General features: G+C 42.4%; 1 protein-coding gene across 1 annotated transcript in view; it reads left to right on the top strand.

The window, feature by feature from the left end:
- The window catches only part of ttc21a (tetratricopeptide repeat domain 21A), a 137,036-nt gene that overhangs the window by 80,636 nt on the left and 38,868 nt on the right, over positions 1–17,532 (top strand). Inside the window, exons 18-22 of the mRNA XM_087987769.1 lie at positions 4,093–4,231; positions 6,733–6,839; positions 12,875–13,063; positions 15,607–15,717; positions 16,874–16,955. Coding sequence (XP_087843895.1) covers positions 4,093–4,231; positions 6,733–6,839; positions 12,875–13,063; positions 15,607–15,717; positions 16,874–16,955 — 628 coding nt within the window. The remainder of the gene's footprint in view (positions 1–4,092; positions 4,232–6,732; positions 6,840–12,874; positions 13,064–15,606; positions 15,718–16,873; positions 16,956–17,532) is intronic.

The following is a 17,532-nucleotide window of genomic DNA, read 5'->3' as shown; positions in this document are numbered from 1 at the left end:
TAAGAATCACAAATTTAAGATTGCCAGCAAGAGAGCAAGGAGTCTTTACTTTGGAATTTGGAATGTGCTGCCTTGGAGAGTGGGGGGTGCAGACTCCATAGGTGGTTTCAAAAAAAGAGCTGGATATATATTTGAAAGTAATGCATAGTAGAGGTTGAAAGTGTACCATCCAGCGATTTAATTAAAGGTGAATAGTGTTTGTCTGGATATCCCTGAAGGAAGTTATCCCTGCACATAAGACACTATAAGTCTAATTATCTTTTTTGAAACACTCATTCCACTTGAAGTAACCTTTGATTCATGAACTACAAGGGAACAGATTGAAGATTCCCTCAAAGGGGTTTTTATTTATCATTTATTTATGTCCATGCTTATAGATATAAGACAGGTACACATTTGAAATGATGACAGGAAAATTACCAACTTAAAAGATTAAAGAAAAGTAATACACCAATAAAGTTAACAGAAAACAATTGTGCATTGGGTTCTGGTTAGAAAGGTCAGAAATTCAGTTTTTTTAATTAAGGAAAAACCCCTAACTTGGATAAAAGTTTTTTTTCTAGTTTCGGTTTGGGCAGTTCTGCACGTCAGCCATAGTTAGGTGTGAAAAGCAGATGTTCTTCAGAAAGGAAGGCGATAGTTTAGATTTGTTAAAAATGGGTTAGCTTAGTGTAAGAGGTTTAGTAAAAGTTCCATGCCAAACGTGTTTGGTCAAAACATTGCAGGGCTTATTTGAAAGCTGAGAAAATTTAAGTTCAGTTATATGAAGAGTCAAGAAATGGACTTCATCTAACGGAAGAGCAGTGCTCCGAAAGCTTGGAATGGTAAGATTCTGGGGAGTGATTAGATTACTTTATAGCGTGGAAACAGGCCCTTTGGCCCAACAAGTCCACACTGACCCGCCGAAGCACAACCCACCCATACCCCTACATTTACCCCTTATCTAACACTACGGACAATTTAGCATGGCCAATTCACCTGACCTGCACATCTTTGGACTGTGGGAGGAAACCCATGCAGACACAGGGAGAATGTGCAATCTCCACACAGTCAGTCGCCTGAGGCAGGAATTGAACCCGGGTCTCTGGCGCTGTGAGATAGCAGTGCTAACCACTGTGCCACTGCGCCGCCCACTGAACAAAGAATGTTGCTGAACAAAGAGACCTTGGAGTCATTGAAAGTGGAGTCACAGGTAGATAGGATCGTGAAGAAGGCATTTAGTCTGCTTTCCTTTATTAGACAGAGCATTGAGTACAGGAATTGGGAGGTCATGTTGCAGCTGTCCAGCACATTGATTAGGCCACTTTTGGAATATTATGTGCAATTCGTGTCTCCCTCCTATTGCAAGGATGTTGTGAAACTTGGAAGGATTCAGAAAAGATTTACAAGCCATATAAATACAATGGCTATGAGTGCAGTTCAGAGGCGAAGTGTAGTGCGTAACTCACCTTCCAACTCCCTAAAACCTGCCCACCATCTACAAGACATAATTCAGGAATGTGATGGAATACTTGTCTGAATGGGTGCAGCTCCAACAACACGCAAGAAGCTGACACCATCCAGGCAAAGCGGCCCACTTGATTGGCATCAAATGCACAAACCTCTACTTTCTCCACCACCAAGCCAGCAGCAGTGTTTTACCATCTATCGGATGCACTGTAGCAATTCACCAAGGCTACTTGGACAACACCTACCAAACCCACGATCACTCCTATCTAGAAGGGTAGGGCAACAGATAGGTGGGGACACCACCACCTGCAAATTCCAAGCCACTCTCCATCCTGACTTGGGAATATATTGCTGTTCCTTCCCTGTCATTGGATTACAATCCTGGAATTTCCTCCCTAATGGCATCATGGGTCAAAATACAGCACATATACATGGAGTGGTTTAAGAAGGCAGTTCACCTCCACCTACTCAAGGCCAACTAGGGCAATAACTGCTCAGCACTCGGTGATGTCCACATCCTATGAATGGATGTTTTTAAAAGTAGGCGAGAGATTACTTCGTTAAAATCAAACAAGACATGATTTAACATGCCATATTTCAGTCTGGGATTTAATTTGTCTGGTAACAACATCAGCTAAGATCATAGAATCCCTACACTGTGGAAGCAGGCCATTTGGCCCATTGATCCACACTGACCCTCCAAAGAGCATCCTACCCAGACCTATACCCTTGGCCTATTTCTCTAACTCTACATTTTCCATGGCTAATCGACCTAGCCTGCATGCCTCTGGGCACTATGGGCAATTTAGCATGGCCAATCCACCTACCCTGCTATCTTGCACATCTTTGGACTGTAGGAGGAAATACACACAGCCGGAGGGAGAACATGTTACCCAAAGGTGGAATCAAACCGGGGTCCCTGGCACTGTGGGGAAGCAGTACTATCCACTGAGCCACTGTGCCACCCATAACAACACCATCTATTCATAAAAGCACCTGAGCTGACCCTTCCATTGATTGCAGAATCAGGACACTCATTTGGATTCTTCTTATCCACATTTGTTTCAGTTTTCTCCTACACGCAGCTAGTGAAGACCTCTGATATGTTCAGCCTTTACATACTGTCTCATTGGATGAAAGTGATTCACTATAATGATAGGCCACATCGCCCATTTTTTTTATTAGAATTCAATCCAAAAAGCGAGTTGATGCATTTTGGAGGATCAAATTTAGATGTGAACTATACTGTAAATGGCAGGACCATTAGGAACATTAACATACAGATGGATCTGGATGTGCAGAGCCACAGTTCCTAAAAGTGGCAGCACAACTGGCAAAGTTGATTAAGAAGGCATATGATATGCTTTCCTTCATCGGCTGGGGCATGGGGCACAAGAGTTGGCAAACCTTGTTGCAACGATACAACACCCTTCTTAGGCTCCATTTGGAATACTGCATGCAGTTTTGGTCGCCACACTACCAGAAGGACTTGGAAGCTTTGGACAGAGTGCAGAGAAGGTTTACCAGGATGTTGCCTTGTCTCGAGGGCATTGTCCATGAGGAAAGGTTAAAAAGATTAGGATTGTTTTTGCTGGAAAGACGGTGGCTGAGAAGAGATCTGATAGAGGTCTACATAATTATGAGAAGCATCAATAGGGTGGATAGTCAGAGGCTTTTCCCCAGAGTTCAAGTTTCAATTACAAGGGAGCACAGGTTCAAGGTGAGAGAAGGCAAGATTATGGGAGATGTGCAAGGCAAGGTTTTCACGCAGAGAGTGGTAGAAACCTGGAACACTCAGCTAGAAGGGGTGGTGGAAGCAGGCACATAGATGACATTTAAGAGGCATCTGGATGGTTACATGAACAGGGAGGGAATAGAGGGATACAGACCGAATAAAAGCAAAAGGTTTGTTTTTAGTTTAGTTAGGGCATGATGTTTGGCACAGGCTCAGAGGGCCGAAGGGCCTGTTCCTGTGCTGCACTTCTCATTTCTTTATTTTGAAAAGGAATGGTCCAGTTATATATTCTTTAAAACCATTATTTGTATTATTGTATTTCTTTTGCTTTCTCCAGTGATCTTACATTATATTTAGGAATTATCTATTTCAATGACTTTGGAACATTGTGCTGCCTCGTATTCAGATCCAAGTCCTAGTATTCATAAATAAAAGCACACTTCCATCCTACTGGCCTGAATTATCTCTGTTGTCCCTTTCAATAGCATTTGCTTTCATCTCTCAGCTTGACAAGTTCAGCAGTTTTGGTTTTAACATATGGACAATTAGCATTCCTCCATCATAATTATTTCACAGAGCATATTAATTGAATGTCAGGCCTGAAAGCCATGTCAAGACATATTTTCGTTTGACCTGCAAAAGTATGGAACAAACATGGTCATATTGGCCATCAAGCCTCATCTTTCCTTGAACCATGTTCAATCTCTGCTGAGATAAGGTCATTCAGTAGAGATCAGGGATCAACATTGACAAGTTGCTGTGTGACTCACAGCCAAAATATGCGATAAATATTCCCTGCTGTGCTGATTATATTTCTTATTGCATATTAAAATATCATGTGTTTATATGCCAATTTCATCATGAAGAAGCTATAGCAGAGTGATTTGTATTTTTTTTCTCATCTTCAGGCCATTCATTATTTTGAAACTGCACTAAAAATAGGTGGACAGGACTTCTTGTGTTATGACTTGGCAGAACTCCTTCTGAAACTGAGACTGTTCGATAAAGCAAAGAAAGTGCTGAGAAAGGCCCTTGAACATGATTTCAGTATGTTAATTTATATTCCACTTTCTTGTGGAGAAATTGATGTTTACTCTAGTTGGGGGAACTTGCACAGATTTGTATAAAATTTCCACCATAGACACAGACTGCTTGGTCCAACTGGACTCACCAAATAAACACACCACATAAAGTGCAGGTCAGAGGCTTGGAATACTGTAGCGAGTAACTCACCTCCTGTTTCCCCAAGCCTGCCCACGCTCTATGTCACAAGTCAGGAAAATACTCCCCACTTGTGTGGATGAGTGCAGCTCCAACAACACCCAATAAGCTTGACACCAAAGCAAACCACTTGATTGGCACCATGTCCACAAGCATCCACTCCCTCCACCACGAACGCTGAAGAGCAGCAGTGTGTAATGTCCACAAGATGCACTGCAGCATTTCACCAAAGATCCTCATACTCCACAATCCACAATCGCTTCCATCCAGAACAACAAAGGCAGCAGGTACATGGGAACACCACTGCCTTCAAGTTCTCCTCCAAGCCACTCCCCAACCTGACTTGGAAATGCATCACTGTTCCATCAGTGTGACTGGGTTAACATCCTGGAATTCCCTTCCTAATGACATAGTGGGTCAACCCACAGCAGATGGACTGCAGCAGTTCAAGAAACAGCTCACCACCACCTTCAGAAGGGCAACTTGGGACGGACAGCGATGCCCACATCCCACAAAGGTGAATTTAAAAAATACTGGGTCAGCTTTGTATTTAATATTTGTGATGAATATCCTCCGAACCTAACTCTACCTGCATTTTAAAATTCATTTATTCATAATTATTGTCATTCTCTAATTGCCCTGGAGATGGTGGTGGTGAGCTGCCTTCTTGAACTGCTGCAATTCCTGGGGTGTTCACAATCTCACAGTGCTGTTAGGAAAAAGCTTTTGATCCTGAGCAGTGAAGGCATTTCAGGTGCCTAGGCTTCATTCCTTCTATGTCTTGGCAGATTTCCTTTCCATAAGAACATTATGAAATGGCGTTTTCTGACAATCAATGACAGTTCTGCAGAAATCATCTAACTTTTAATTCCAGATTTTAAATTAAGCTGCTAGTGTGGTAGGATTGAGCCTATGCATCCGGAGTGTTGGCTAGGGTTTAATTCGTAGTCTAGAGACATTATCATTACACCATCTTCACCTCAAGTACTTAATCTAGCTTCCCCATAAAGTAATTAATGCTAATCAAGTCAGTGAGTTCTGTATTCTAAACACCTATTTCTGCTTTGGTTTGGTTGTGTTGACTTGCATCTATATTCTGACAACATTGTTTTGTGATGTTGATTGTAGGATATGTAGGCCAAGACGCAATGGATAACTCCTCTGCTTTTCTTTGAAATAATGTTAGGAGATCTTTCACATTCCTCCCCAACAAACAGGTGACGTCCCAGTTTAGCTGGTCACCTGAGAGACAGCACCTCTGACAGTGCAGTGCTCCCATAGTAGTGAAGGGTCAACTGGGGTTTCATGTGCTCAAAACCCTGGAGCAGGGTTCACCAGGCTGATACCAGGTAGGCTGTATTCCTGATGAAGGGCTTTTGCCCGAAACGTTGATTTTACTGCTCCTCGGATGCTGCCTGAACTGCTGTGCTTTTCCAGCATCACTAATCCAGAATCTGGTTTCCAGCATCTGCAGTCATTGATTTTACCAGGTAGGGAGTGACTATCTATTGAGGAGTGGTTGAGTAGATTGGGCCTGCACACATTGGAAATACAGAAGAATTGAGAGACAATCTATTTAAAAGGTATGAGATTCTTAGAGGCCTTGATAAGGTAAATGCAAGAAGATTGTTTTCCTTTGTGGAAGAGTCTAGAACCAGAGGGCATCATCTCAGAATAAAGAGTTGCACATTTAAGACAGAAATGAGGTAGAATTTCTTCTCTCAGAGGGTATTGAATCAGTGGAATTCTTTACCAGAGAGGGCTGCTGAGGTGATGTTATTATATTCAAGGCTGAGATAGATGTATTTTTAATCAGGAGGGAAAATCAAGGGTTATGGGAAAAAGACAGGAAAGTGGAGTTTCTGAACAACAGATCAGCCATGATCTCACTGAATGGTGGAGCAGACTCAATGGACAAAATGGCTGACTTCGGCTCCTAGGTCTTATGGTTTTACGGTCATGGTTTATTAAATTTAAAAAAAGTCATTAATTTTAACCATTGCATTATACAATGGGAAGAACAAGGTAAAACAGAAAGTATCAGTTAGGTGACTTGTAGCACACTTTTAAGACCTAGTAGATAATAAGAACAAAAACTAAGGAGATAAAGAATTGAGAAATTTTAAGATCCTGGTTGAAAATGAGAAACAATTGTGATTCCAACATAGCAGAGTGGCAAAATAATTTGCAGGGCTCTTATGTGGATTTAGAAGGGAGATGACAATATAGATGAATAAACACTGCTGTATTATTATTAAGAGGGCAACCAGGATATCTGTCACCTCTTGTTTGGCAAATACCATTGTCAGACCATTGCTCTGTTTCAGAAAATGATTTAGCCACCATGATGAATGATGTGAAATACTTGATGCTTTTGGCCAAGATCTGCAAGAAGACTAATGAAGTTGAGGAAGCAATGACTGCTTTAACCAAGGTGAGGGCACCTGTATACACCATTTCCACTGTGTCCTGTACTCTTAGCAGAAACCTGTTATTGTCACAGAAAAAAGCAGCAGGTCTGGCAACATGGAATGAGAAACAGCATCCAATATGACTGACTCTTCTTCTTCAAAAAATAGTTCACTAATGGGTTCCTGGAAATTGTTATGGACCAGACCAAAACCCTCAAATGTATTAAGAAAATGACCTAGGCCCCAACTGTTTCTTATTTTTAAAGGCAAATGTTCAGGCGTTGTGTTTCAGATGCAACTCAATTGGTCAGACTACCAGGCTTGAAGCAAAACACACTTTATTCTTATATTATAGTTAAAATACGAACAAAAGAAAAGAATTAGAATAACTTAACTCAATTGGAAAACTTAACAGACTAATAAATTATTTAACTAACAAATTGTAACTGTTGCAATATTGTAACATCCCATAATCACACCCTCAGCAAAGGCATATTCAGTAAAATAGATAGGCTCACATGCAATTCTCCAGTCCAGGATGTAAGAGCATCAAGAGAAAACTCAGAGACAGACAGAGAGAGCTCAAGCATTTTGCTGTAGCAGGGAGAAATATACAGCAGCTTCCAAACCCCAACAGCTACTGAAAGTTAAACAAAATTTCCAGTTTTGTGGGAGGTTGACTCCACCCATTCAGGCATGCTTCTACTGTTGCAACTTTAAAAATAATCCCAAGGCTTCACAAGCTATCTACTTTATTGGAATGGACCACTCATCACCTCTGTTCATAGGAAAAACCAGGACAACACACAATTCTTTAAGCTGTAATATCATCACACAATGAATTTGATTAGTAGCAGTGTGTACTACCTACAAGATGCACTGCAGAAGTTCACCAGAGATCCTCAGACAGCACCTTTCAAACCCACGACCACTTCCATCTAGAAGGACAAGTGCAGCAGATATATGGGAACACCATCATCTTCAAGTTCCCCTCCAAGGTACTCACCATCCTAACTTGGAAATATATCACCATTCCTTTACTATCTCTGGGTCAAAATCCTGGAATTCACTCTGTAAGGGCATTGTAGATCAACCCACAACAGGTAGACTACAGCGGTTCAGGAAGGCAGCTCACTCCACCTTCTCAAGGGCAACTAGGGACGGGCAGTAAATATTGGCCCAGTCGTGATGCCCATTTCCTACAAATGAAGAAATCAAAAGCACTCTCCTTTTACTTGGTAAATTCTTACTTTTTCAGGAAGGGAGAATTTCATCCTGTCATCATAGAATAGATTCAAGCTCAAATCCCAAATGTAAAAGTCCACTGTGTTTACAAAAGCAATAGTTACTTTATTATTTTTTTCTTTAAATGGGAGAATGTTAATTAAAATTGTGGAAAGTTGTAATTGTTCAAAATCAATTCTAAACTATTTACAAATTTTTTATTTGATAATGTGTCAAGTTTATATTTTTCACAGATTTCAAAGAAAGAGATTGATAGAATCATGGGAAGGCAACAGCATGGACCTCATTACGCCCATGCCAGACCCATGCAATAGTAATTCAACTATTCCCACTCCCTGGTCCTTTCTAACTTTCACTGCTTATCCAGTTTCCTAATGAAAGGCCTGATTGTATCTGCCTCCATCACACTCTCTAGTGGTATATTCCAGCTGCGTATAATGTCCTTTCTCATATCACTATTCTTTCTTTTGCAAATCTCCTTAAATCAGTGCCTTCTGAATTTTTATCCATTCTGTCAATGGGAACAATTCCTCACTGTGTGAATATAAGAGAAATGGTTAGTAAGTTTGCAGACGACACCAAAGTGTTGTAGGCAGTAAAGAAGGTTATCTCAGAGTCCAAAGAGATCTTGATCAGGTTGGTTGATGGGCCGAGGAGTGGCAGATGGAGTTCAATTTAGATAAATGTGAGGTGTTGCATTTTGGTAGGGCAAATTATGGCAAGGGTAGGGCCCTTGGAAGTGTTGCCAAACAAAGAGACCTTGGGGTGCAGGTTCATTGTTCCTTGAAGGTGGAGTCACAAGTTAAAAGGCAGTGAAGAAGGCATTTGGTACACTTGCCTTTATTGGTCAATGCATTGAGGATAGGGGTTGGGAGGTCAAGTTGCGGTTTTTGCAGGACATTGATTAGGCCAATTTTGGAATATTGTATGCAATTCTGGTCTCCCTCCTATAGGAAGGATATTGTGAAGCTTGAAAGGGTGCAGAAAAGATGTAAAAAGATATTGCTGGTGTTGGGGGTTTTGAGCTATAGGGGGAGGCTGAATAGGCTGGGGCTGTTTTCTCTAAAGAGTTGGAAGTTGAGGGGTGACCTTATAGAGGTTTATAAACTTATGAGGGGCATGGATAGGGTAAATAGCCAAGATCTTTTTCCCAGGATAGGGAGAAAAACTAGAGGACATAGGTTTAAGGTGAGAGGGGAAAGATTTTCACGCAGAGAGTGGTGTATATATGGAATGAGCTGCCAGAGGAAGTGGTGGAGTCTGGCACAATTACAACATTTTAAAGGCATCTGATAGGTATATGAATAGCAAGGGTTTAGAGGATATGGGACAATTGCTGGCAAATGGGATGAGATTAATTTAGGATATTTAGTTGGCATGGACGAGTTGGACCAAAGGGTCTGTTGCTCATGTACCTCTTTTCAGATGTACCAGCTTTTTTGTGTACCCCTAGAGGCAATTTCAGTTTAGCTACTCATTTTATAAATCTTGATGATTACACATTATAGATAGGCAGATGTACATAATCATTAGCTTCTACCTCTCACTAATTGATACTTGTTGGAACTCTTGAATTTGGGAGAATATATCAGTGATATCTCTGCTCTGTAATGAATAATTTACTCAGTAGCCCATCTTCCCAAACCCCCTTCCTCATGCACTTACTCTCTCACTCACTCAGCATTCCCTCTATCTAAACCCCTCTCTGCACCCAATCTTTTGCATGTTTGAGAGATAGTTCCACCAAGATGATTGCTGTCTCTGTTCAGTGGTCTGCTCTCCTTTTTAAAAAATTCATCCATTGGATGTGCACATTATTGGATGGGCCACCCCAGTTGTCCTTGACAAGGTGTTGGGCAGCTGTCTTTCTGAGCTTCTGCAGTACACTTGGTTTAGGTATCTCCCACAATTCTGTTAGGAAGGGATAGAGTTCCAAGACTTTGAATGAAGGTGGTCATGGGTTTGGAAGGTGCTGTCTAAGGATTCTTCATCAAGCCCCTGTTACTCTGGTAATGCTTGAGACACTAGCCGCTGATGTTGCACTACCTGGCTGGCTGGTGGTCAGTCCCATGCGCTCTACTCACCTTCCGACTGCTCACATCTCCTTCAAATATAGGTTGTTTCTCTCCTGCACTTGCTGCTAATAGGCACATCAGTGAGATGCATTCCAATTAGCAGCAACAATGGCACCGTAGCTTGATCACCAGAGACTCTTGCATTTGAGAAACACCTGGACCACGCGAAAAGGGAATGTTGTGGTCTGTAAATCAACATTATATAATTATGAGAAAAGTATTCCTTCAGGACATTTACCGTATCCGTTAGGATAATTGTACTCCACTTTGGGAGCCACTGCGAAAGATCCTTCAGAATTCTTAAGACATCTGAAGGGCGGTACGGTGGCTCAGTGGTTAGCACTGTTGCCTCACAGCGTCGGGGACCAAGGTTTGATTCCAGCCTTGGGTGTGGAGTTTGCACATTCTTCCTGTGGCTGTGTGGATTTCCTCTGGGTGCTCCACTTTCCTCTCAGTGTCCAAAGATAGAACATAGAACATAGAAGAATACAGTGCAGTACAGGCCCTTTGGCCCTCGATGTTGCGCCGATCCAAGCCCACCTAACCTATACTAACCCACTATCCTCCATATACCTATCCAATGCCCGCTTAAATGCCCATAAAGAGGGAGAGTCCACCACTGCTACTGGCAGGGCATTCCATGAACTTACGACTCGCTGAGTGAAGAACCTACCCCTAACTTCAGTCCTATATCTACCCCCCCTTAATTTAAAGCTATGCCCCCTTGTAATACCCGACTCCATACGCGGGAAAAGGTTCACACTGTCAACCCTATCTAACCCCCTAATCATCTTGTACACCTCAATCAAGTCACCCCTGAACCTTCTTTTCTCTAATGAAAACAGCCCCAAGTGTCTCAGTCTTTCCTCATACGATCTTCCTTCCATACCAGGCAACATCCTGGTAAACCTCCTCTGCACCCGTTCCAGTGCCTCCACATCCTTCCTATAGTATGGCGACCAAAACTGCACACAATATTCCAGATGCGGCCGCACCAGAGTCTTATACAACTGCATCATGACCTCAGGACTCCGGAACTCAATTCCTCTACCAATAAAAGCCAGTACGCCATATGCCTTCCTCACCGCACTATTTACCTGGGTGGCAACTTTCAGAGATCTGTGTACATGGACACCAAGATCCCTCTGCTCATCCACACTACCAAGTATCCGACCATTAGCCCAGTACCCCATCTTTTTGTTATTCTTCCCAAAGTGAATCACCTCACACTTAGCTACATTGAATTCCATTTGCCACCTTTCTGCCCAGCTCTGCAGCTTCTCTATATCCTGCTGTAACCTGCCACATCCTTCTTCACTGTCAACAACTCCTCCGACTTTCGTATCATCCGCAAACTTGCTCACCCAACCTTCTAACCCCTCTTCCAGGTCATTTATAAAAATGACAAACAGCAATGGTCCCAAAACAGATCCTTGCGGAACACCGCTAGTGACGGCACTCCATGAAGAAACTTTGCCATCAACTACTACCCTCTGTCTTCTTCCATCCAGCCAATTCCTAATCCAAACCTCCAACTCACCCTCAATGCCATATCTCCGTATTTTCTGCAGTAGCCTACCATGGGGAACCTTATCAAACGCCTTACTAAAATCCATATATACCACATCTACCGCTTTCCCCTCATCAACCTCCTTCGTCACCTTTTCAAAGAATTCAATAAGGTTTGTGAGGCACGACCTGCCCTTCACAAAACCATGCTGACTATCCTTGATCACATTATTCCTATCCAGATGTGCATAAATCCTATCCCTTACAATTCTCTCTAAGACTTTGCCCACAACAGAAGTGAGACTCACCGGCCTATAGTTACTAGGGTTATCCCTACTCCCCTTTTTGAACAAGGGAACCACATTTGCTATCCTCCAGTCTTCTGGCACTACTCCTGTAGACAAAGAGGACATAAAAATCAAGGCCAATGGCTCTGCAATCTCCTCCCTTGCTTCCCAGAGAATCCTAGGATAAATGCCATCAGGCCCAGGGGACTTATCTATTTTCACCTTTTCCAGGATTTCCAACACCTCTTCTCTACATACCTCAAAGCCATCCATTCTACTTATTTGTGACTCAGTATTCACATCGACGACAATGCCCTGTTCCTGAGTAAATACTGAAGAAAAGTATTCATTCAGTGTCTCCCCAATCTCTTCCGCCTCCACACGCAACTTCCCACTACTATCCTTGACTGGACCTATTCCTACCCTAGTCATTCTTTTATTCCTAACATACCTATAGAAAGCCTTAGGGTTTTCCCTAATCCTACCGACTAAGGACCTTTCATGTCCCCTCCTTGCTGCTCTTAGCTCTCTCTTCAGGTCCTTCCTGGCTACCCTATAACTCTCAATCGCCCCAATTGAACCTTCACGTCTCATCTTAAGATAGGCCGCCCTCTTCCATTTAACAAGGGATTCCAATTCCTTATTAAACCACGGCTCCCTCGCACGACCCTTTCCTCCCTGCCTGACAGGTACAAATGTACAGGTTAGATGGATTAGTCATGGGAAATGTAGGGCTACTGGGGTGGAATGTTCTTCAGACAGTTGGAGTGGACTTGATGGGTCGAGTGGCCTGCTTCCATACTGTAGGGATTCTATGATTCTATCAAATCTCCTGTTGGGCTTCTCTGCTATGCAGCCTGGTAACTTCATTGAAGGCCAACCTGCGTGTCAAGTATTTGTTTTGTGTTATATTGTTAATGTCTCATTTGCAATGTTTACAAGGCTTACAATTTACAAGGACGGTTACTGAAACGCCTGATGATGGAGCAGTTAGACATCATTCCGGCTGAAAAACAGCTGGCCGGCTCCATCTGTGCTGAGATAGCACATATATCCGTGGATCTGCAAGACTATGACAAGGCAATCTGTTTCTATAAAGAAGGGCTGGGCTTTGTGGAAAATGACCCAAAGGTGAGTAAAAAGAGTATCCTTTTCATACTTCCAAGGATAAATTCATCTCAGTCAGGGAAAGGTGATGGCCTAGTGGTATTTTCACCAGACTATTAATCCAGAGACCAGGTAGGGTTCTGGGCACCAGAGTTTGAACCCTGCCATAGCAGATGATGGAACTGGAATTCAATAATAATCTGGAATTAAGAGTCTAATAATGACCATGAAACCATTACCAGTTGTCAGGAAATAAACCCATCTCGGTCACTGATGCACTTTAGGGAAGGAAATCTGAAATCCTTACCTGGTCTGACCTACATGTGACTCCAGACCCACAGCAATGTGGTTGACCCTAGGTGATAGGAATGCTGGTTTAGTGATGCTCACATCCCGTGAATAAGTTTTAAAAAACTTATCACGAGACTATTAGCCAGAACCCAGATAATGTTCCTGAGGACCCGAGTATTATTGCTGCCACAGCAGATTGTGGAATTTGAATGCTGTTAAAAACTAGAACTAAAAATGTAATATGAAACTCTTCTTAATTAGTGGGAAAAATCTATCTGGTTCACTAATCTCTTTTTGGGAAGTATACTACCATCCTCACCTGGTCTGGCCCACATGTGACTCCAGACCCATAACAATGTGACTCTCAATTGCCCTCTGAAATGTTCGAGCAAGTCATTTAGTTGTATCAATTGCTACAAAGTTTCAACAAAGCAATGAAATGGATTGCAGCGGTTCAAGAATTTAAAAAATTAATATGTGAATAAGGAAATCTCAAAAGTAATATATATGTGGGATACATTTTCTGAATTATTTTCTGCTGAAAGTATAAGATGCAGCTGTACTGTCTATTTGAAGCAAACACTAATTACTAGTGATGCCAGACATATAAACAACTCTGCCTGACTGGTACATGTTCCTAAACAATTATTTCCCCAACAATTATTACTCCCCGGCATACAAACCAGAAACTCAATCGGACCAAATGTTGCGGTCACAACAGCAGGTCCGAGATTTGGAATTCTGGATGTGTAACTCCCTTTCAATTCCCAAGGCCTGTCCATCACCTACAAAACAAACAAGTAAGCAATGTGATAGAATACCCTCCAATTGCCTGGATTATCGTAGGTTGAACACTCAAGAAGCTCAGCAGCATTAGGACAAAGCAGCCCGCTGACTTGGCACCTCTTCCACCATCTTCAACATTAAAGAAGTGGACCTTCCGAAGATCTGAAACAAACAAAGACAGAAATTGCTGGAGAAACCCACAAACATCTTTGGAGAGAAAACAGAATTAATATTTTGAGTCCCATGACCTTTCTTCAGAAAAAAATTACAGCTAGGAAAATGATGTTTATATTGATGAGGCGGGGTTGGTAATGGGGTGTTGTGGGGTAGGGAGAGTGAGCATAAGGTGGGCAGGGAGAAAGAAAGAGACAATGTTTTTCTCTCTCTGTCACACACACTCTCTCTCTCTCTCTCTCTCAGATCCCTCTGTACCTATCCATTCACTTCTTTCTCCCCCACCTCTGGCATTAGTGTAAACATTACCTTTTCCTATCTGCTACTAGTTCTAATGAAGAGTAATTGGACTCGTAATGTTAACTTTGATTTCTCTGCGCAGATGCTGCCAGACCTGCTGAGCTTTTCCAGCAATTTCTGGTTTTGTACCTTCAACATGAATTTCCTTCACCACTATCACAGACTGGCAGCAGTGAGTCCCATGTACAAGATGCACTGCAGCAATTGACCAAGTATTCCTGGAAATTGCTTCTTCTCAGCATTCCAGTAGTACCTGCTCCCTATGCACTCACTACCTTCACAAGGGGATGAACTTTGCCAATGATGCCCTTGTCCCAGGCATAAAGCATAAGAATTTGATATTATCTGCACTAGCAAAATTTAGAATGTTTTCAGATTCAGTGCAATAAGGTTAGGCGAATGCATATTGGTTTTATTGCTAGACTATTAATTCAGAGACACGGGTAATGTTATGGGGACCTGGGTTCAAATCCCACCACGGCAGATGGACGATTTTGAATTCAATAAAAATCTTGATAGAAGAGTCTGATGAGGGCCATGAAATAATTGTCGATTGTTGGGAAAAACCCATCTGGTTCACTAATGTCCTTTAGGGAAGGAAATCTGCCATCCTTATCTGGTCTGGCCTACATGTGATTCCAGACTTACAGCAATGTAGTTAACTCTTAACTGCCCTCTGGGCAGCTAGGGATGAGCAATAAATGCTAGCCTAGCCAGCGTCACCCCCATCCTGTGAATGAATTTTTAAAAAATGAAGCAGTTGAAATAGCATTGATACCTTTTTAGAGGAAGTTAGTTATGTGCATGATATAGCAAGGAACAGAATGCAAGTAAGGTTAAATGGAATAAGGCTTGAAGTTGCTTTTGTGGGGCATGAACATCAGCATGGATCAGATCGGCCAAAAGGCCTCTTTCTGAGCTGTAGAAATCCTCTGCAATTGTGTCAATCCTGTGATCCTTTAGGAACAGATTCCCCTTAGTTGTTCTAACAATATTTTCCATGTTTGTTCTCTTAGCTGATGATAGAGCTTGCTCAATTATACCTGGCCAAAGAGGACAGTGATATGTGTGAGCATCTGTGTATCAAGCTACTGAAGAATGTACAAAACAACAATGATGTTAACATGGTATGTTCATTTACAGATTCTTCAGCTCCCCTTTTACAGAATAGAATAGAATCATACAACTCCTACAGTGTGGAAGCAGGCCATTTGGCCCATCAAGTCCACATTGACGCCTGAAGAGAATCCCATGCAAGCTCACTCCCCTACCTTATCACTGTAATCCCACATTTCCCATGGCTAACCCACCTAACCTCCACATCTCTGGGCACCTTGGGCAATTTAGCATGTCTAACCCACCTAACCTGCACATCTTTGGACTGTGTGAGGAAACCAGAGCACCTGGAGGAAACTCAAGGTGTTTTTTTTGCTAAGATTTTTAAAATTTTCTTATTTAGTTGATTCCTAGCCATTGGAACCTTCCTTCCCTATCTTGGTCCTCCTCCTTTGCCAACACCACCCCTACTCTCCAATAACTATTCCCATCATTATATTTTTCCGACGTGAGGCCTTCTTGTATCATGCATCCATTTTTCACTTTGTAACTAGCATCTCTTCCACCAATATCTACCCTTTACTGATTGGGTGGCACGGTGGCTCAGCAGTTAGCACTGCTGCCTCACAGTGCCAGGGATCCGATTTCAATTCCCACCTCAGGTGACTGTCTATGTGGAGTTTGCACATTCTCCCGGTGTCTGTGTGGGTTTCCTCCCACAATTCAAAAAGATGTGCAGGTCAGGTGAATTGGCTGTGCTAAATTGCCCATAGTGTTAGGTATATTAGTCAGGGGTAAATATACAGTCTGCATGGGTTACTCTTTGGACAGTCAGTGTGGTCTTGATGGGCTGAAGGGCCTGTTTCCATACTATAGGGAATCTAGTCTAATCTAATCACCTGCTTCCAATCTGCCCCTCTCCCACAAATATACCTCCTCATAAAATTACCTTGCCCACTCACTGAATAAACAATACAATCATATTTATCTCTGATTGGGAAGTTGGAGATAGGAAATTGAAGACTTTGACTGGTGAGATATTGGTGAAAGAAAACTATTAGCTGGGTGAACAATTGGTTGGAAAATTTGTGTGCAGTAGGGAGAAACTGAGGTATTAATGTTAGTGAGGATATTGGTGGGGATTGGGAGGTTGGGGGCAGGGGAGAGGGGGAATGATATTGTTGGGTGTCAGTGTTGGTATCTTTGACATTATTTTCCTGTTCATAGATGATGGCAGATCTCATGTTTTCAAAGCAAGAATATGAACATGCTATATTTTATTACCGTCAACTACTGCAGAGATCACCAGGTATCTACAGGCTCTATGTTCCAATCATTTTTTTACTGTAACCTGATCATTGATAACAGGCTTGTAGACAGATTGTAAATTCAGTTTCCACAAGCTTTTTTCTGTGGTTTCACTATGAAAAGCTCGTCCTCATAGTTAGCAATTATTGTAGAATACAATTTCCACACGTGGCGGTAAAGTCCTTATGCATCCTACAGTGGGGATTAGATTAGATTAGATTAGATAATTTACAGTGTGGAAACAGGCCCTTCGGCCCAACAAGTCCACATCGACCCACCGAAGCGCAACCCACCCATTCCCCTACATTTACCCCTTTTACCTAACACTACGGGCAATTTAGCATGGCCAATTCACCTGACTTGCACATCTTTGGACTGTGGGAGGAAATCGGAGCACCTGGAGGAAACCCACGCAGACACGGGGAGAATGTGCAAACTCCACACAGACAGTCACCTGAGTCGGGAATTGAACCCGGGTCTCTGGCGCTGTGAGGCAGCAGTGCTAACCACTGTGCCACCGTGCCGCCCACTAAAATATAACCTTGACACAATCTGTTTGAGTAAACACAACAAATTTA

The sequence above is a fragment of the Chiloscyllium plagiosum genome, unplaced genomic scaffold (genome assembly GCF_037043375.1).
Source record: "Chiloscyllium plagiosum isolate Xiang-an unplaced genomic scaffold, Cpla_swu_hap1 HiC_scaffold_5, whole genome shotgun sequence".
NCBI lineage: Eukaryota > Metazoa > Chordata > Chondrichthyes > Orectolobiformes > Hemiscylliidae > Chiloscyllium > Chiloscyllium plagiosum.
The sequence above is the reverse complement of the archived record's forward strand: the minus strand, read 5'-3'. Positions and strand labels throughout refer to the sequence as shown.